This window comes from Chelmon rostratus, chromosome 17 (assembly GCF_017976325.1).
Source record: "Chelmon rostratus isolate fCheRos1 chromosome 17, fCheRos1.pri, whole genome shotgun sequence".
Classification (NCBI taxonomy): domain Eukaryota; kingdom Metazoa; phylum Chordata; class Actinopteri; order Chaetodontiformes; family Chaetodontidae; genus Chelmon; species Chelmon rostratus.
This window is the reverse complement of record NC_055674.1, coordinates 12841260-12863684: the sequence shown is the minus strand read 5'-3', so window position 1 is coordinate 12863684 and position 22425 is coordinate 12841260. Positions and strand designations below refer to the sequence as shown.

At 43.2% G+C, this 22425-nt stretch overlaps 1 protein-coding gene across 1 annotated transcript in view; it reads right to left on the bottom strand.

The window, feature by feature from the left end:
• The window catches only part of pitpnc1a (phosphatidylinositol transfer protein cytoplasmic 1a), a 33674-nt gene extending 11753 nt beyond the window's left edge, over positions 1-21921 (bottom strand). The window contains exons 1-2 of the mRNA XM_041957653.1: positions 21874-21921; positions 1453-1601 (exon numbers count right to left, since the gene is read on the bottom strand). Of these exons, the coding sequence (XP_041813587.1) occupies positions 1453-1601; positions 21874-21921 (197 nt within the window). The remainder of the gene's footprint in view (positions 1-1452; positions 1602-21873) is intronic.
• Between the last annotated feature and the right edge of the window lie 504 nt (positions 21922-22425).

The following is a 22425-nucleotide window of genomic DNA, read 5'->3' as shown; positions in this document are numbered from 1 at the left end:
CCAATTGACTGGGCGATGATAAGCCTACAGTGTATGACTGGCCATGAGCTAACTGAATTATTGCTGTAGAGGTAAGCCATGAACTGATTAATGCACAAAAATCAGCTCAGATAAAAAAACTCATTCTAGTCAGGAGGGCAAGCCAGTAAATAATAAGAGGGCTGTATGAGCGTGAAGTCTGCAGACAGAGTGCACTCGGTTCACACTCAGTGTCCACTTTATTAGGTACACCTGTGTGGTCTAATGCAAACCAACACAACTGTCCTGCCATAAAACCTACTTTTATGATGCCTGTTTTTGTTGTACATAGCAGGTTAAATCATACATCTCAGCACTGGCATTATGGTGTTGCTGTACTGGACTGCATTATGATCATGCTAATCGTGTTTTTTATATAATCGTCTTTCAGTCCAGTTCAACATCACCACTAATTATGATGAATAATAATGTATTATGAGCTTTGTAAAGACAGACATAATGGCAGAGCTGCTGTATTGGACTGTATTGGATTGTCTACCAAATAGAGAATTGAACCTAATTGAGTCTATAGAATATTAACAAAATATGCTGATATTAACTTGCAGGCATCTCTTTAAAATTCATGTTTCAAATGTCTCAGACCTCTAAAATTCTTTTCCAAATCACGCATTGTGTTTTATCCCAGCCTTTGCAATTGTTATAGATTTAATAAGGGAAATCATTACAGTGCTGAACCAGGTTTTCACTTGGATTCACCTCATCGGTGTCCTCAATGAAGAGTCTGAGTGGCTGTAATATTATGTACAGATGTGCATAACCTTTTTTTTTCTCTGCTGCACAGAAAAAATGTTGCAGGTGCGTAACGACGGGGTCACTTTCAGAGCAAATTCTCAAATGAGAGTGAGGAGAACACATTCCAGACTGCAAGCAGCAGCTAATTCAATCTTCAAAAAATATTCAAAACAAGAAATCATATGCTCAATTTCATGCTTATCAGGTTTAACAAAGCACAAGGCCAGCTCCGAGCTGGAGATTTTGCTTGGCGAGAGATGAAAAGAGACACCTAAACACATTTTTCTCCTGCTCATTCCTGCAACTCAACAGCAATGCTTAGAGCAGCTCGCCAAGCCTTATGATATCTGAAATCTTAATATGTAATGATCATCACGTCCTTTGTGTGACTATATATACTCGCCTATTTATTTTCATAAGACGCATCATTAGACACATTAACCAATGACTAATCTGTGTCACTGTCACGTCATCTCCTGAAAGCCTTATCAGCAGCCGAATGAGCGGTGACTTGTGACAGAACGCTGAGGATTATTATGAAATATGAAGAGAATTTTAAGTCTTCCGCAGAATCTGTGGGCAGGTTTCTCCTTTTGGGATCAATGGAATATCATATAAAACACACAATAACTCATTCATTTAAACCAAGCATATGTTACATGGCAAGAGGAAGGCACTCACTTGTTGAGGTAAATCCGTTTCTCTGTGAACTGGCCTGATCCGTGCACGGGGTCCTCATACGGCTCATTTTGGACCACCTCCACCCCCTCCCCACGCTCACTCTGCTCAAGACTGTGCTTACTGATCATATACAGCTGGCCAATCTGGTACTGAAAGACAGACAGGAGACAAACATTCATATTAGATTGATTGTTTTATTAAATCGATTATCCTGACATCTTAACATTGTTGCAGCAGCAAACATCTGGAGTACAATTCTCATGAAGCTACGCTGAATGGAAACAATACGCTCTTGCTTTAAGTGCAATGACTGACTCAACTGTAGAAATTTATAGCTGCTGTAAAAATAGATGCAGAAGGGAAAATACCCGGATTATCACTCTCACTGCACCCTCCTGACACCTGGGGACAGTCGGCATTAGGAGCTGTCTGCAGCATAGTGACAGCATAGTGGCTTCATATCAGGTCGCGACTAAGCTGCACAACAATAGTAACAGCAGCACCAGCAGCCAGCTAGGTGACCCTCTCCCACAGCCCCTTGTGACACATCAGTCAGCACCCACATCTTTCACTCCTCAGCCCACTGACTGACCCACTTGGCCCACCGACAGTGTCACTTCTGGTCACCCTGACAGGCTGGACTGGGGCGTCACACGGAAACTATTTTCCATACGCTTGGAAAACGACAAGCGCCACAGCGAGAGCGCTCCAGGACGGAGATTTCCGACTACTTGGAGGCCTATTTCCGGGCCCGGGGAAATCGATCCGGCCCTGATGGTGACTTATGCCACTCTGCTGGAATGCCAAGGGTTCATGTAGGACTCAACTGCCAAACACACACACAAACAGAGCTCCAACCAAGGATAGCTGTGTTAAGCTAATGGAAAAAAAAGGACGAGGACTGCCTGGGATCCCGACTTGTGACTCTACATCCAGCTACAAAAAGCAAGGAATGGGGAGAAGAGAAATGTGATCGTGTGGTGGAAAAAAAGCAGAGCCAGTGTGTGCCAGTAAACAAGCTCAGGGTGTAAGTTCTTATATCACAATGTCAAATTTTTCCATCTGCCGACCATGACAGAAAAGCAGCGGGGCTGACAGAGAGTATTCCCAGCAGGAATGTTGGAGCGGTGTGTTTCTGACTGAACAGCTGTTGGAGTCTGGCATTTTTCCGTCTCAGGGCAGGCATAACCGTAGAGGAACCTGTATCTAGTCACACACAAAAGCACATGACAGACACTCAAAGCATCAGCCCACTAACTCGATGTCTTGTTTTTATGGCCCTCAACTTCACTGTTTTGGTTGAGTCCCACAGGTGTCATTTTCAGAGAAAAACAAAAGACGCTCTAAAAATTGATTGTCGGCCACCTGCAAAGCACCAAGCAGCAGACAAAGTTAGCAACAGTGGAGTATTCAGCAGCTGAAGAGACAGATATTTCCCTCAGGAGTTGGTGGGGACCAAAATAAAATGATGGTGAACATTGGCCTTTTGTTGGGGTTCACAAAAACGACTGAATGAATGAATACAAATGTTGCTCTGTTTCTATTGGATGTGTAAATAAGCCACTGTTTGCTAACGCATTCTCGACACTCCATTGTCCAACTGTGGAGGTTAATAATTTGCCAATTTTGTGTTTACAGTCCACTGCGCTGCACACAAGGGGCCAAAAACATAACGCATAATGCAGGTTTGAACAATTAAAAAAACTGCTCTACACTGCAAAAAGTAAGATAAAACATCTTAAATCAAGGCAATACATGCTTGTTTTTTGTCCAACGAGATCGATCTTCTGACCAGGCGGTTTTTCTGTTCCGCTTGTTTGAAGTGTTTTGTCCTTAATATAATATTAGAACTTCTTACAAAGATTTTATTACTGGTTCTGAGTAACATAGTGCTTTAAGACCCAGAATTATAAAGCTGTTTGATCAACACTGACAAGGCTGGATATTTCCACTTGTTTTTAAAATCTTGGTGAGTGAAATTTTCCTGTTGTGTCGGCACATAATTTTGCTTATTTTGAGTAACGTTTGCCTAATTTTACTGCTTTTTTTCTCAATGTACAACCAGTCACAAGGTGAAACTAACCAGCAGTTTATAGCAGCTTCACAAAAACATCTATTGACCTCAAATGACCAACATTAGCATTTAGTTATTTCAAAGGCAAAGTAACTGTTCTAATGAATTGACATTATCTTGTCCACCCCTTGTAATGCACCACAGCATTGCAGTATTATTTGCTGAATATTTCAGACAATGTACTGTGAGTGTCATTCGGGCGTGAGAGATGGAGAGTGGAGGAGCTCACGACATCCAGACAGCAAACAGAAGGAGGCGGCTGATCAGTAATTGCATTTCCACAGATTGCTGTTAGGGAAAAACAGAAATGAGAGAACAGCATACATCAGCCTCCCTGTTTGATGAAAAGCATCAAGGCAGAGCAGCCACTCGAGAGGACCCCTGAGTGCCACTCTGATCACACTGATGGCTGCCAACATTGATGTATTAGCATTAAGCACCATCTTTCCTGTTCCCCTCGGCTCATTCAGTGTTCTGACATATTGTGTAAACATGCCAGCTGCTGTGATGTTCTTCCTACCGGCCATTGTATACCTGACGGCTGCTCACCTGAGAGCGGCGGCTGATAAATGAGAGGCTGTTTTCATTGTTGTTGTCTTTGGAAATCTTGTCTGATGTCACCAATGACTAATTGCTGACATTAGAGTGTCCATAAATAATCTCTTAGCTCTCTTTCTCTCTGAAGACAGTAGAGCAATTGGGTGGGATCGAGAGCTGACAGGACTTGAAACTGACTAATGGCAGAGCATCATTACACAGGGAGCTACTCTTAGTGCCAGTTACTACGGGGGTCTGAGAGCTAAAAGGCCACTTTTAACAGGGACACTGGCAGGGCGAGCTGACCCAAGACAAATAATAACACCAAAAACATATCCGATTTAAGCCCCTCTGCTACTTTCCTTTCAGTCCCTTTGTGAAAAACATCTGTTTTCACATCACAAATTCAACAGTATTATGTAGCATGGAATAAGATGGAATAAACAGTGGAGAAAGCGGTGGGGGACAGTATTTCAGGTAAAAAAAAGGAACGGAATAGTTGGACATTCATGAAAATACGCTAATTTTCTTTTGGCAGGGAATTAGATGAGAAGATCAATCCCACTTACTATAAAGACTGGAAACAGGTTAGAGCCAGCTAGCCTCACTAAGAACAATGTTACATTTAATCCCATTAAAAAACAACAATTAGCTTTTACGGCTGCAAGCCAAGAAATAGTCCGGCACATAATCCTCTATCAAATGGTGAGCCGGCGGGTTCACACATTAGCTTTTGTACGAATTAAACAAAGGAGATGTAACGTGTCAATTAGTGAGCTTTAGGGGTGGGTTTTGTTACCTCTGGACAGAGCCAGGATCGCTGTTATCACCTGTTTCCAGTCTTAGCTTATTGCTAAACTAAGCTAACAAGCTGCTGGCTGTAGCTTTATATTCCAATAGACAAATATGACCATAGTACCAGTATTTTCACCCAAAGCTGGACTTATTCCCCTCTGAAGAAACCTAAAAAGAGAAGGGTGTTGTGGGTAACTGTGGGTCACAGGTGATAAACTTGGAAATTGAGAGTGATTTTTCCAATAAATGCCAAAAATGTAAAAAACACAAAACAAGAACAACAAAAACAAACTACAGAAGCATGCTGGTTGCAATTAATACAAAAAAGTGAGTGATCAAGACTTCATATGTATATATAAAATGCAGAATACAGCTTGCACTAAGCCTTTTCTATGATCAAACTGGGCCTATTTCTGCCTTCCTGGCTCTCTCTTCCAACACAACAGCAGGTGGTGGGGAGCTGTGGTCATTGTACCACAGCCAGCAAGCATGTTAGTGTGAGTGTAAGATAAGAGTCCCGACAGAGCGCGCACACAGAAGACAACACTGGGCACAATGCGAACATGTAATTAAAATTCAACCACAGACGGAGTAATCCCCGCTGTGACCGCTCGGCATTCTTTAAATGACTCCTGTTGAGATGAATAAGCTGCTGCGCAAAATGTCCATTTTGGGGCTGCGAGTGTGTGAATGAGGGAGACAGACAGAGATCTGCATGCGTGTCTGTGTGCGTAGGCAGATCGTCCTTAATCTAACTCAGTGCTCTCACAAAGGGGATAAATAAAACATCACATTATTGTCACAGTTATTGGCCCCGTTCATTTGGCAACCATTGTGTAATAATTTATACGTGAAGTGTTCTGTTCCTTAGCAGTGATTTGACTCACATTGCACACTGTCAGTACCTAGAGTTCAACACACGATGTGCACAACACAAAGCCTCCAGTTCTGAGTTATTCCTCATGAAACACCACATGTTGTTGCATCTTTGCGCAGTCCATCCATATTGTTTTATCTCATCTGTCCATATGGTGAATGAATTAGCTTAGCATCAGAGGGTGCACACAGAAATAAACACGCAGCCTCTCACAGCACATGCACACAAACAGTGGCCAAGCGAAAACAGACTCATACATGCTGGCAAAGACGCATCCTGATTTATCAAACCATATGCTAATAAGCATGTTCCAAAACCTGGACCACAAATACATTCAATTAAAAAAAAAACAAAAAAAACATTCAACATGTGAGCTTAAAACAAGTTATTTCCATTCAGTGTTCACATCTTGTTCTCTTATACCTCCATATGCATGGGTATGCACTCGACTGGTACACCATACACACAAAATTACACTGTAAACTGGGACTGCTTATACATTTTAATGTAACCATAATCACCATAATGTAAGGTCATACTAGGTAAGGACATTGACTGACATATTACATATAGATTTGCAGGAGCACAGCATGTATTTCTACAGAGTTAGCTGCAACAAACAGACTCAAAATCTGCCAACAGATGAAGCAAAAAAAAAAAAACAGACCCAAACACATACAACAACACTGCATCGTGCCCTCAGGCAGTGTGAGAGAGCAACCTCCATTTCCTTCTTCATCTCACAGACTTAATGAAACCAGCCAGCATCATGGTAAACAAAGAGCTGCTAAATATCAAACATAGAGATCACAGAACTCCATTAAAAATACAACCAGGAGGCCTGGTGGCTGGCACAGCGTGCACGAGCTCATACGCTGCTATAACTGACATGTTCTCCAGGGCAGAGCTGTGTCGGGGGTGTGGGAGTCCCATGCAGGACCTCTGCCGCAAGAAACATACAGGAGGAAAGTCTCATTCTGTTGATGCTGTGGTGGACATTAATGTTACCATGTCGCTCGCATCCAGCTGATTGAGGGAAGTGATAAAGAAACAGCGGTGCATCAGATCTAACACACACAGCTCTAAACGGCAAAAAAAGTCGAGACTGTAGCTGCACAGACAGCTCTGTGGAAACTTGTGACAGTAGTGAGAATTTTTAATATCAGTGCAATAAAATCAAATCACAGCCAGGCTGGAAGGCTCCAGCATTTCTCATGGTTGAGCACGGTTGAGAACATGAAAAAGGAGTTTTGTAAAATATGTAGAAACCATTCCTGATTTAGCTGACAGCATGACCTCGTGAATCGACCCATTTCCAAACCCGACGACAGAGACACGAAGGGATGCCCGCTGAGCTTGTTCAGGCGCAGAGCGTGAGTGCTGCTAATGATCACCAACCCCTCAGGACACAGCTATGGGCTCAGTTTCACAGAAATGTGGTCCTTTCTTTCATCGCACCGATGACCGCTGAGTACTTCCTCCCAACCTGACAGTCGGACGAACCTCAACTCATGTGAGGTCACCTCACTTTGCAGACATTCCTTCAGCCTTGAGCTTTAAAACAGTAACTCTGTTTTTCACAAGGACTAAAGGACAACACACACACACACACACTTATCACACACTGCTGTTTCAGCAGAAATGCTCCTGCGAGGAGTGGAAACGGTATGACTGATTGCTCCGTTTCACACTGATTCAGCAAAATGTGAAGGTGAATGTTAACTCCCTGTAATGGTTTGATAAATTCACATGCCGCAGCACTGCTGGTCACATAGGCAGCGAAGGAGGATGTCGAGGATGACAGCCGGCTTGGGGGAAGCAGTGTGGGCGGTGGTATACAGCTCAACACTGTGGTGTGTGTCGCAGGACACCCACAGACAATTGCCTTTCCTAATTTCATGGCGTCAGTCAGACAGTCCGGCAGCCAATGGAGTGTGACAGGTCTGAGAGCGAGGTAACCTGGAGTCAGTGCCTCCCCTTCATGAGGAGCAGCAGGTTCAGATTCCAGGAGGCTCTTTTTGCATTTTGAACTGAGTCTGCTTGCTCCTTCAAGTCAAGCGGAAGAGTATTTTCTAGACTGTAAAGAAAAATCCTATAGAAAATCCCTCTACACAAGATATATTGATGCAGTCACATGTCCTTGTCAACGTAGTTTAACTCCAAAAACTCAAACACATGGATGGAACAAACCACATACTCGCCTGCACTGTAGTTTAGTCATGTTTTGTGCTTCTTTAACATTCAGGGAAAATTAAAGGGGAAATGTAAATCTCTACACTGGTGTCCTAAAATCACCCACTAGACGACCTGCATGCATCTCCAGATATATCACAGACTGCATAACTATCACTTGCAGGATCCACAGCAACAATATTGGAAATCTGTACAGATATTGGTTTTGAGACACACCTCAGCACAATGGAGGGGGATTTAATTTGTTTTGCTCAATGAGCATCACTGGGTGAAATTCATTTGCACTTAAGTCGTGGGAAAAATATGTCCAACCACTGTTATGTATAGATTGGAGTGGAGACGCCACCAGCCCTTGCCACGAGAAAAAAAGCATTATATAAACTATGTCAAAGACGTGCGGAGGGGTGTAACTCATTAATTCTGATCGCTGCAGGTGGGAGCAAGCGCTCTCCCGTTGCGCTTCCCTCTTCATCCATCTCGTCTTATCCCGCAGAGGTCACTGAACCAAAGATTACATAACGTCAAGATCACTCACTACAGATTACTCCACCGTGCATCATCTCTGCTTCCCCCCCGCCTGGCAGCACACTGGGTGTTCGGCTGAAGTGGTGTGTGCATATGCATGTATGTAACAGGAGAGAGGGATGGGAGAGGCCTGGTGCGTGGCGCAAAGAGGAGAGAGCTGAATAAGAGAGCAGGAGGAGGAAGTGTTGCAGAAGAGAGATGTTCAGGAAACTGACAGACCAATGTTGAGCCATTACATAAGAGGATTTGATTGAGGACAGCTGTCTCTCTCTCGCCCTCTCCTCTACTCCTCTTCCCATTCATACGATGCATGTCACTTTCTCCTTTAAGCTTTTTTAAATTTTTCTTTTTGCATTATTTGACTTTGCTCTTTCCTTCTTTCTAGTTTTCTCATTTCCTCCCCTTTCTGTCTTTTGTCTCTTGTATCTGCAAACCAGGTGTGGCAGCATCATTACGTCGGACATTCTCCCGATGCTACAGTGACTGAAAGCATTGCATCGTCAAAACTGCTTCTGTTTATGACCAAACACCTGCAAAATAATAATACCACCAGCTGTGCTTTGTGATTAGCAATTTTAGCATGCTAACACGTTAACCTAAGATGGTGAACATGCTAAAGATTATACCTGATAAACATCAGCCTGTTAGCATTGGCATTGTGAGCAGGATAGCATAATGATGATAGCATTTAGCTCAAAGTCTCACAGTCTAAATTCCACATTTTCTCAAACTTTCTAAAAGTACCTTCTTTTTTTTTTTTTGCCATTTTACCTTTGATGTTTAACTGCTGACACCCCGCGATGCCGGTTCATTTAACACAGTGCGATCCTAAAGCGCAGGCTGTGTTATAGTGATGGGGTCGATATTTGAGCGATGTGAGAAGAGGATGAGAGGGACACACACAGAGTAAAAAGTTATTACTTGAATGAATGAGTGGATGAACGCTACGTGCTGCCGAAGGGTTTTGGGTCGCCATCGACTGGCGATGCTAGATTAAATCCATTTCCTCATACGGGTCCAGTACGCACACAAGCACACATTTGGGAGCTGTTTGTGATGCTCAGCTGACTGCAGCAAGGAGAAGCATGTTGCGAGCCAACTCGCATATTGAATAGAGCAATTTAATTAAGAACAAATGGAAATATGGATTTTACTCGGCTATCCAGCCTGTTTAATATAACTCCCTGCAAAAGCTGAATTTAATGTCAGTAAAAGGCAGGAGCAGGAAGCACCCCACCCTCGTGGAGAGTTAAGAAAGAAGCTAAACCCACAGGTGGATGCTGATACTGTGTGGTATACGTTAGCAGCGATGCTGATTTTTGATTGATGTAGTTTGTGTAGCAAACATAACGTACGGGCACACACAACATCACGTACGGGCACACACAAACAAAACACTGTTTCAACTCATTTTGGAGCTGAATCATTTACTGCACCAGCAATACACGCTATTCTCAGTCAAATATTCACCTCTACTTTGTCAAAGAACTCTACTTTGAGCAGGAACCAGGTGATTTTTTTACACAGACCTCATTCACTTGGTTGATAAACAAGTCTCCCTCCATGTTGCATAAGCTTTTTGCCCCTCTGCTCCACTCTGGAGTGTTTCGGCACAACTTGAATTTCTGGTTGCTTGGGGAAAACCACCTCATTAATTATGCATAGATAGAGAGAGCAGAGTGTGCTTCTTACAGCCCAGCTGAGATAGAGAGAGAGGAGAAAAGTGAGCACAAGAAGCCAAGCGAGGGAGAAAGAATGAGAGAGAAAAGGGTTGACCACAAATGTTATCTTGGTTTGGCTGCACATGCGATATCAGCCTCTCCATCTACTTCCTACCACCTTATATCTTCTCTGCCTTGGTGAAGCCTGTAACCCACAAGAGCTGTGCATCTGGGAAAGGGCAACGCAAATATGAAACACAGATAAAGTATAAACTGCAAAAAAAGAGAAAGAAAGATAAGTTTGATTAGATCATGTGTGAAGAAATTGGTTTGGTTCTCGCAATGCTTTGCTTGCACCTAACAGCCTACCAGCAATAGTTGTTAAAAGAAAAAGAAAGCAGAGGATTCTCTGTCCATTCTTGGCTTAATGACTTTGGCAGACTTAACTTAGAAGAGTTTTTTGGCTTTTGCCTTTACCGATATCGATTCTCTACCAGGTGAGCTACCTGGGAACCCCTGAAAAACCACAAACATTAGCTTCATCGTGGCGCTACAGGAAAAGTCAGGGGGTCATCAAAATCAGAGGGACTCATCACCGTCAGGGGATCACCAAAGCCTTTAGGTGTCATTCTCACAGCATCAAGGACACCTGCAGCACATTTCAAGGCAAATCATCCAATAGTTGAGATATTGTGTGATGATTTGCATCCCATATTTAATTGAAAATAGAACAAAGACAACAAAGACATCAAATGTTGAAACAGAAATTTCATTGTTTTTTGAAAACTGTATCCATAATCTGAGAGAAATGCGTAACTACAACACATGCTAAACCTTAACTTCCTAATTCAAACAAATTTAAAGACAATTAATTTGTTAGTACACACACCTCCAGTATCTTTCCAAACATTTTGTTTGTCCCTATGGTCAAAAAGCCGAATGTACTGGACTTCCTTGTCCATCGCCAATTCCACCTGACTGGCCAAACTGCTGAAATTTAACCTACAACTTGTGTTTTGTCTTGTGTTTGCACTGCTAAAACCAGAAATATTAACAAAAAATGATATTACATCAGTTCAAATAATGATCCTTGTCTTTGTAAATGGAGTGAGCTGCACAACATACTGTTGAGCATATGGAGCTCACAGGGTATGCCCAGACAGGAAAATGAGTCATTAGAGCCAATCACAAGCTATTCTCCCTGACTATCAAGAACACAAATATATCATATTCACATCATATTACTGAGCAGTTCACAGTCTTCTCACATATTCAGCAGTCATTTTCTAACATGTATAATGTCTTTCAATGTAAATTCTGAGTTTCCTGTACCTGGACTTTAAACAACTATCTCCTATAATTGGTAATGCTGCTTCTAGCTGCTCTCACTGGCAGTGGCCAAATGTCTGCTCTGAAAAGGGTCTATATGCATGTTCAGAGCACCTCAAAATCCATTTAGTACAATCACTTTAAAGCAATCTTCAGAGAAAATGCTCTTACCTAATTTTTGGAGGAAGTCAATGTTGTCTGCACATGATATTTTATTTTCAGATGCTCTCTGTAGTGCAGCGTGGGGACTGCTGTTCCACAGTTTCACCTCTTCAGTTGAATAGGCTGTGAGTCTGGTCCAGTTGCCTCTTTTATTGTTGTACTGCATCATTAATTTCTCATTAAAGTGATTGATAATGATATACTCTCTGTCTTTAAAACCTGGACCATTGAATGTACAAGGTGTGAATTGTGAATAATCTTCATCAAGAAAACAGGTTCACTGACATGTCAACAAAATGAGAGAAAGCACCCCCCCTTTTACCTCTGTCCATTACAACAATGATTAATGCTGATCATTAGTATTCCTGATTAACATTACTATTGCTAATTTTCACTAATTTGCTAAGTTTTATCAAGAAATTGTTTCTTTGGTTTACATCTTTAAAGGATCTGCCTACAATGTGACTGTGTAAACCGATTAATGTCCCCACAAATGAGTAATACACGTACACAGAAACACACACACACACACACACACACACACACACACACACACACACACACACACACACACACACACACACACCTGTAGGATATTCAAATGCAATTACAAGTGAATCTTGAGTAGCACTCAGAATTTAATCAGGCAGAAATGGGGCGTTTGATCAATTAAAGCTCTGATGGGAGAGGAGAGTGCAGGTGAACTGACAAACTGAGCCATTTATTGTATGGATCTGCATTAAGCAGCTGCCACATTCAAAGTTAGTGCACATGTGTTTTTGCATGATTTAATTGAGATACAATGATTGACTCCATCCTTTGAAATCTGTACCAAAGCTCTTTTTCCTCAAAAGATGAAGAAAAATATTCCCTTTAAGATCAGCTGTGATGTACTCATGATAGTGAGTGTGATTTTTCAGTCCACGGATTAAATGACTGCCATTTCAAAGACGATGTCGAGACCTTATGAGGCTTAAATTCAAGAAAAAACATACGAAAAAAAATCAGCAATTGTGGGGCTGAAGTGTTTTTCCAACACTGAAGTGGATGAATAAAAGTCTAGCACTAAACAGTCACAGCCTTTGCACATAGCACACAGATAATATAACACAGCGTCATGCCTTCACTGCTTCTTCCAATCTTGTAGCTGACAAACAGACCAGAGAAGACTTCTGTCTGAAGTCACGTCAGGAGTGCATGCAAACAGCCAATCAGACACCGGGTTACACATGTATAGCATATGGGAGAGAAAGTGGCTTTCTCCAATCACACTGGCGGCAAAGAAACATGGGAGACGTGGATACGAACATGCACAGTCGTCAGGCTCAGTGCTTGAGGTGCGCTGGTTTGGCTTGCATCACAACAGCTGCAGAAAGGTTTACAGCAACCTCTCAAATGCACACACACACACACACACACAACCAGACTCACTCACATGATCCTCACAGGCAGTCAGCCAATGATATTTTACTATGAGAGCAGTGTCCATGACCTCTGCGCCAAAATAGCTGGCACACAAGAATAGTGCATGTCAATGAAAGTGCATTCAAGACTGACATAGCATGCGCGTGTGTGCGTGCATGCCTGCCTGCGTGTGTGTGAATAGAAACAACTTGCCACTCTAAATTTCTCCTTACAAGCACAAAATGATTTTGGGCACAAGGTCACACCACATGTTATTTTGTCTGGTTAAAGATTGCGGTCATACATGAACACTGAGGCAAATGTCACTTGGGGATGGGGAAAAACATAACTGCAACACAGCGCTGAAAGCAGCTCCTGGAGAAGTCACATCACTGCAATTAAATCGGAATTGGGAGAGCGGAGAATAACTAATAACTGGAGTCTGCTGACAAAAGCAACAGACGCAGAGGGAGGAAGAAAAGGATCCATGCTGCTGGCCACCTGCACCCTGACTAGCCGCCCAGGAACAATGAGTCACAACCACAAATACACAGAAAGAAGAAAATATTGTGTTGGCAATACAAAGGGAAGGACATACACTGCGAAGAGTGCCATAATCGCCTCATGTTCTACGAGATGAGAGGATTTTCATTCCTTTTGACTTGGCGGTTTAAAAAATTTATGTCACGCAAAAAGCTTGTCCAAATTACTTTCCAACTCTTCGTGCACATGCTTGCCCGCATGAGTTCAGTCAAAGATGTTCTCCCGGGGGGGCGACGTTCTTCTGTTGTTTGTTATTCACAAGCTCTGTGCCAGTTTTCTGATGTGTGACGCGGCTTTGTCGCGTCTCGGCGTAGGTGACATTTACTCGTTTATGGAGATAAACAGAGGAGTTGCTCTTTGTTCCACTGGGACGCCGAAGCCCCGTTTTCAGCAGCTGTTCGCCAGTTTCAGGTCTTTCAAAAACAATTAAAAATCATTAAAGGTGGTTCTGCATTTTATTCATAACTTCACATCTTAATGTGAGGCGACAATTGCTGGTAATTGTGTGGCCTTTAGCGAACCCTCTCCCACTGCTGTTTCTGCTCGGGTCAGTCACGTTCAAGCCTGCACACACACACACTCAAACCCTGACACACACACAGACGGCCACTTCATCATCAAAGAGATTTCTAATCAGTCGCGAGCTGCTGATGTTCCTATAGCAACCAGGGACACTTGTACCAATTATTCTAGTATGCACATTGTGTATCTGTGCATACACCCACACAATGTAGATGGGTACGGACATACGTTTGTGTGTGTGTGTGTGTGTGTGTGTGTGGCTGGTTTGCAGTGAAGCAGACCTTTGACATGCTAAGAAGGTTAATGGCACAGGCAGAGAGAGCCGTACGTTATACACACTACTGTTGCTGCGTCTTGGTGTGTGAGGAGTATGGAGCACGGCGTCTTCTAATTACCCTTTGAAAGCGAAACCCTTTCAAAGGATCAGATGATAATTATGCGGCTCATTGACTGAATCAGTCGAATCTCTTGCTTTGATTTGCTTAAGGATACATTTTAATTGGTGGCACATGCACTTGTCCCCCCACCCCTACCAGAATAAGAACGCTACAATGATTAGCTTCTGCATCTTTGTGTATTCATGGGACGGGGGAGAACAATGTGCAAATGCAGATTCTTAAGTCCAAATTGAAATCATGCTTCTGCAGGACGCCCACAAGTGACTGTAAACTGCTTTTTTGAATGGGTCACGTCTTTCTTAGCAGAAGCCTGAGTCGTGTAAACCTGATTTAACTTAAGACTGAGGGCTGAATATGAGCCTGAATTACTTGTTGCGATGGAAGCGCATTGGGGGAGTCAGTGTAATTTCAAATACAGAAAATGACTGATCCACGTCACTTCCCATTATCTTATAATGAATGTGATCACATTTACCCTCACCAATCAGAGTGCGCAATGCGTCCTGATACACTGTGATCGCATTATAGTGTGGCATGCACAGCTGCTCCCCCTCTCATGCCGCATCTTTTCTAACACCTGTCCCATAACTCTATTGACACGTTCACAGTGTGTCAGGGTGGCTTCTATTCTCAGCAGCTATTGTTTCTCCTTGTTTAGACAGGATGCTGACAGTAAATAAGGTTTAGGGGGACAGGAAGCGAGGAGGTGGGGTAGGGGGAGAAAGGGAGGGACAGGTGATTAAGGGTTTCCTATTCTGATGAGGGGAATGATGATGGGAGTGCTGCTGCAGCACTAATTCAGTCTGCATCAGCTGTCAAAAGTTTGATTTTGATGTGTGCATGGGGTCATAGGTGTTAATTAGAGGCTGGAGACCCAATGAGACCCCCAGCATTGCACACATCTGGTTTAAGCTATGATGTCGTGTTAGGGGTGTAAGATCAGAAAACGTTTGTATGTGTTGTTCTATATGAGTCCACACGTTCATGGGAATTTTTTAAATATGGGCATTTTCCTTTCTCTGCTGGTGCACATTCGAACTAGACACTGCAAAATTAATAATATATCAAGGAGGCTGCTATTCTCTGGAATTAAAGCAGTGTACCTGGGTTCTTAGGGGGTGTCAGTGCATATGTGTCTGCGGCGTGTGCAAGGGAGCATTAAAAATGTGTCACTGCTTTCTCTAACCCCACAGGACCTCCGCCTGAAGCTCAGTGCTGCACTTCGGAGCAGTGCCAGAAGCAGCAGCAACTGGGTACAACAGATGTCAAGCTCTGGCATGACATGGGCTACGGCTGTGATTTCATGTGAAGTTCATTTTCAAGTTAACAAGAAGATGAAATGAGATCTTTTATTGGCTGCAAAAACTGCACTTTTCTGTGGCTTTCACGTGTGTGATGGAGCCAAAAGACAACCAACTGACTGACTGCTGCTTTATGCACTGCTGTTTTGGACAGTGCACTGAGGATTTCCTTGGACATAAACATGATCAGATCAGGCATCTCCATGTACTGTGCCCCAACAATGACTTTATGTATTTCTTTTATTTGTTTTCGATCATTATGTCCCTTATTTAACACTTGATTATTTACTGACAATTTCTCCTATCTTGTTGGACCTTTATCTTCACTAGATCAATGAGATCCCACACCCAGGCTTGCTTTTATAATGCTCAACACCTGTGAAACTCCAGCACTAGGGCTGTTTAATGATGTGGCTACTGTCTAACTACAGGGATACACGATGTTCCAGCCAATGTTAAAGGCTACTCCATGCCTAACTGGGCTAGCCCCTCGTCGCAGTGGTTCCCACAGCCTTACCTGACCAACTGTTCCTGCACAACTGCTCTTGATTTATTCCATAGCTCTCTGCTATAAATAGAAAACTGTTTACCACATTGTTAATGTTGCTATGTAGCCAGTTCTGCCTGCTTGTCAGTTCCAGTATGTAACCTTGGCACGCCTTCTCAGTAAATTGCCTCGCAAACTTTCCTCTGCCTGGCTTATGCGCATAAAACTAAAGCTTTCAGCGCCCTTGATGGTCCGCAGCTCCATCTGCCCTTCTTTCCCTGAGGGGATTTCAGACATGCCTACTGTCTACTGTAGGTGATCTACTCCACCAAGCTGCGTTTTAATAAAAAACAAACTTTATATATGTTTTGACATGATTTGTAGAAGTATTCTTTTGAATCGGGGCATCTGCATGCAGGCAGGTGAGTCTGGAGAGCGCTGTGTGCCCTACCTCATACTACGTCTTTCCTTGTGGGCAGGTGAAAAGAAGCAGCTGGCAACACTGTGTGTCATGGAGGCATGTCTCTCTACATCCTCCCCAGGCAGTGACAGCAGAGAAGGTGATGAGAAGGGCCACAATTTAAAGGGAAACTTGCATTACAAATTGTGGGAAAACAGAGAAAAAAATACCTTTTAGACCAGTGGATCACCAGATCCATCCAATAAACGGACAAAAGGACCCTTACTTACTGCTGGTCACAGCTAAAACAGATCCATTTACAGGCCAAGTCAGAAAAAAACTATATTATATGGAAAACTTGGAATCTGCATCTGAAAACATCAGCATGTTAGAATATGAAGAGAGAGAAAAAGAAAACACATTTGTAAGAAGATGCATGTAAGAGTATTCTAGCTCTTGCTCAGCTATATAACATCTCTGTGGTGACTTTCCACCGCTTCACTAATCCAGTGCACCAAAATCTGAATCCCCTCAGTCCCTCATCTCATCAGAGGGGCACAAAACATGCCAACACAAACACACGAGGTAGCTCATTAAAATTATTATGTAGCCTGAACACAAATATTATATAAATTGCCTTAAATTGCACATTAGCCATCCTGAACACAATTTAAGGCACTTAAAATGGAATTCCTTGATGCAGGATCCCAAAATAATGCATTAGAGAGAAAACAGCAACAGCCAGATGCAGAAAAAAGGGTCCTCAGCTGGAGAAGCACAGAAAGTTAGCTGTAATAGAGGAAGCATAATCTGAGACAGAGTTTGTGTGCAGCCTTGAAAATACCACCAGGGTTTCAATTATCCTCACAGCGGGTGCTGTCCTATGAGTCAGCAGGCTGGCAGCTGTATAACCATAGGAGTCGAGCAAATGGAAGCAATTCAAGTAATGGTATGTAGATAAATAATCACACCGACTGCAGGTAGAGGACTGATCAGTAACAACCAGCTGTGGAACGTAACAAAGCTGTACACTGATCATAGACCACTAAACACGGTCCAACAGAGAAATACAACTCGTTAGTGGAAAACATGAAGTCCAACTGGAATAAGCAAAGAGGGAGAAAGAGAACCAATCATGCATTCTTGCCATGAACTGTCTTTCTTTTGTTTAACGTTCAAATGCACACAGCAAAACTGAAAGAGCTATACATGTACTTGAGTACTCGATGCGCAAGTGACATATGGTTCATTCAGGGAACAGTTCAGTGAAAGCCTTGAATGAGCTATGATGGGTCTGGACTGCTTTGACAGTGATGTTCCTCTACATCACTGAGAGGCAGCATCGGAGGTGGTCTTTGAGGTTTTTAATGAAGATCCAAGGCCAACCTGATCAGTATCTTAAATGCTGCCACTGCCTGAAAGTGGAGGCAAGCTCCATCTTAACGACACAGGGGGCTCATTTACACTGGTGCCTTTAGTGGATGATGAGGGTAAACTGACACTTCCCGTGTCTACGCAGAGAGAAGGCGACATTGTTCCCTCAACCCATCGTCCAAAGCTCATTACTCAGGAGCTGATCAAGCAAGTGGTGAGAGTGATTCAACCGCTGCTCAGGTGAAGAAAAGACACTCGCTGTTCTTTGAATGGCTGATTAATTGCAGAGGAAATTGCATGGTAAATGATGAGGCAGTGAAAGCTCTGCTCTGTGTCGTCTGAAAATGAATGTCAGAATGGATCTTCCATAGCTGCATGAGAGATTTGTTTTAGTGGGCACTGAAGATATCATTGTTATAAAGCTGATTTGAATTTAACAACTTTTTTTGTTAGTTTCTTAGCTTAGTTTAGTTTTAAAAATGGAAAGGGGGAAACGGCTAGTGTGGCTCCATCCAAAGGTAACAAATTTACTTCTAAAAAAAAAGTTTTGATGTGTGGCAGACTACTATTTGACCACAAAACACACCTGCACACCACCTCCATAAAACAGCAATTTGTTGCTTGTACACTTTTTTTTAATTCAGATTAAACAAATGAGGTGAGATTAGATGCTATAATGTGTTTATTAGTCAGCTACTGTATAGAGGTGCTGGTAGGAAGATTCTGCTAGAGCTAGGCTAGCTGTTTCCCCCTGTTTGCAGTCTTTTTGCTAAGCTAAGCTAAGTGCAAGCACATGATGGATATTGTATAGTATGTTCTGTGTATTAAAATGCTAGTCATGGCATGGGGACACCACATCCTCAAACCTCCCCCTATGTCTGTGCCTATACAGACGCTCCTGACAGTCCTGCAGAATACTTACAGTGACCAAAACAAATCATGCTGACTTCAGCAGACAGAACCTGAAGCAATCAATCACATTCTCAACACACAAGCCTCCCCTCTCTCTCTCTCTCTCTCTCTGACGTCCAGCAGATGATCTGAATAAGCATGTTTCCCTCCATCTGGTGTGCGTGAGCCAGGTCACTGTCTGGCTGAGCTACGAGCTCCTCAGGGAACAGCGAAGGAACAGGCTTCTCATTAGTCAGAGCACAGAGTCTCCTCTCTGGGGATGTAAACAAGATCTTGGGTCCGGGCCTAGACGTGCTGTGGTTCATCTCAGCGTGCAGGGACAAAAACAAACATATGGAGACCCCCCAGAGGCTGACCTTACACCGACTGGCTGACGTCATCGTGATCAAAACAGGTGTTGGTCTCTCTCGCTGCAGTAGAAGATTCCTTACATGCTTCCTTTAAAGTCCCCCATCAAACTATGTCAGATATGAATGTTTGACAAAGAACACTGGTATGTAGTATGAATGAACAGTTATGCATCATTCCAACATGAACTGAGGCAGCAGCACAAATCACACAAACATATGCACAATATGAACAGAAACATCTGGGCAACGGTATATTTGCATATTATTGGCATGGAAGAAAAGAGCACTGCAGCTTTAGTTGCATGTTTTTTTTGTAAAAGAAAAAAATTAATTGCACTTCTACCACGAGGAGACCATGTATCAGCGTCTTCAACCGGTTTTCTCAGCAGTGCTTCAACTTAATCGCCAATCGAAGATGAGAGTCTCCTCAAGGGCCTATTGAGGATTGCTGGTGATACAACTTAACTTTTAGCTGTCTAGTGATGTCTTTGTGCACAACAGTGAAATTCACTCAGAGACTCATACTTATCTGAAGAGGAGCATGTTGCCCTCATGCTGCAATGCCATTCCAGGAGATTATGATTCGTGACTCTTATGATGGGTGTAAGCAATACGCACAAAATAACCAGCACATCAAAGCACTAAATGAAGCATTACTCAGGAATCTGAGGAAAAAAATGCAGTTTACTGACTCTGTGAAGATGTTTTATCGTGCATCCAGTTTTCACAGGAGCACACAGCAGTGCAGATATGTAATTTGCACCATTCCAGATGGCGGCACCACTGAAAGATACTGGCCACGTGATTGGCTGCTGCTCAGTAAAGAGCAGTAAATGGTTATCCTTTCACTTGATGTTTGCATTAGAAAGGAAGACATCCACTCAGAATCACTGTTTTGTCATTTGTATGTTTCCCGTGTCTTTGTGTGCAAAAGTGATTATATGCATGCTGCAAAAGACACAAAATTACAAAAAGCTTACAAACGTTCATTTGTTAAGTCAATGACAGATCAATGGATGAGGTTGGGCCCCATTATTATCATTACAACAATAGATGTAATAGCCTTTAGCTGGCCACAGAGGACTGCAGCATCTTCCATCACCACTGGAGCACAGCAGGAGCACAGCAGAGGAGCCAATCAGCCCAAGGACAAGATGTGATAAAGCAGCATCCTGGTAATTATAAACATGAAACTCACAGAAACTACTTAAGGGTCCAAAGCAGGACGATTGAGCAAGATAAGGATCAATGGGCTTCAGGAGAAGCTGTTCAAATCCCTGATTAAAAGTACAGATGGCTCCAATTTCATCCTCACCCAACCCAAGAGCACAACAATGGGCTTTGCTTGACTGCAGCGAAGGATTGATTCTTCACAAACAGCACAGCACACTGAGGGACAATTTAATGGCTGTGACTCCGTGAGCCACTATGGTAACACAGTTATTCAGAAGTTAACTGGTTCTCTGTATCAACTGGGTTAAATGGTGTGTAAAACCAACATCTGCTGTTAAGGTTCAGGCAACACTAGAAACAATCAGGAGCTTTACAACAGGAGGGTAAGTCATTGCACACAGCCACAAATGTGTCACACCTCTTATAACATCACATACCACCACTGTGTGAGAAAAGTATAGGCATGGAGCGTGGGTGCCCATTCACGCGATTAATGTCACTTCATTAAAAGGCAGCACTAGAGCAGATAAAGGACGGAGCAAAAACCCACTGAGCTGAGCACTGAGTTTAGAAATACTGTGTCTTATTTGCATCGTAAAACGTGAAAACGCAGCAGCAGCACTGCTTGATCGAGAAGCAGTTTCTGTGTCACTGTGACCTGAAGGGAGCCAGCAGAAGCTTCCCTCCCTCATCCTCTCCTTCACCCTGCCCGTCCTCAAAAACACAGCTCCTGCGTGTGAATGGGTCTCCACAACAAAACATGATCTGAAATGTGAATTAAATCTGCACTTTAGTCATTTAGCACTGAGACAGAGTGGCATATAATGCATGCAGCAGTTGCATAAGCATTAATTCCTGCATGCAAACACAAGGAGTACAAAGGTAACAACAGGTGAGTCCTTATCATAGGTGATCAGAGTTTAATTTATGGTGTTTGGAAACATAATAAGAGTTGTGAAAGAAAGCATTCTTTCATCTACTTGTAACCACTCACACAGCATCCAATCACAATGCAGACACTCAAAGTAAAATAAAAGCACGTTTTGTCCTTCATTACCTATAATAATCACACTATTCTCTCTACTGCTGCTGCTGTACACAATCTCCCTTTCAGAAAATAGCACGAATGGTCCTGAACACTTGGCAGTCGACTGAAAGAGAGACAACAGTAGCGCCACCCCGCGGTGGCTGCCTTACCGCGCCGCGGTTGTAGGAGCTCAGTCTGTCCTTCGGCGCAAAATGATAAACGCATCACTGACAACTTTGCAGTAATCAGTTCCACAGCTAGAAAACAGTGGATTTAACAACCTGCAACCCTGCACCGACTGGTGATGGAAGAGAAGACAATCAGCAGACAGAGCGGGATGCAAAACATTACAAAACCCCGAGATAAACTTCACCTACCTCCTCCACTGTGAGAGGCATGCAGATGCGGTACTCCTTCATCAACATAGTCCTGCACAGCGGTGTCGGCAGCACGGAGGAAGATGCAGCGGGTCGGATTTGGAGTCTCGGGGGCGATCTTACAAATCAGTTATTTTAACTGTGAAATACTTTGTACAATGAAGCGAGGCCACTGAGACTAATTCATGAAATTCCGTCCTCACTTCTGCATTAGCGACACCTGCAACGGTTCTGCCGTGCCTACGTGAGTCTCTACACACACACGCGCGCGCACACAAACCAGATCCGAAACAGAACCGAAGTGCAAGAGGGTCTTCCAAAGGCTGCAATAACCCTGCTGCCGGTTTTAAAAATTACTCAAACCGCATCATTTTCACTGCCTCTGGATAACGCCGCAGCTGTGGAAAGTGGAAAAGAAATCAAACTCCAAAACAAGTCCTCGCAACAGCAGCCGCAGCTTCGTGCGTCTTCTTGGAGCCGCCGGGACAGGGATGGGGTCCTCCGTCGTCTTCGGGATCTTCAGCGCCTCGTTTCGCCGCGTCCACCTGAAAG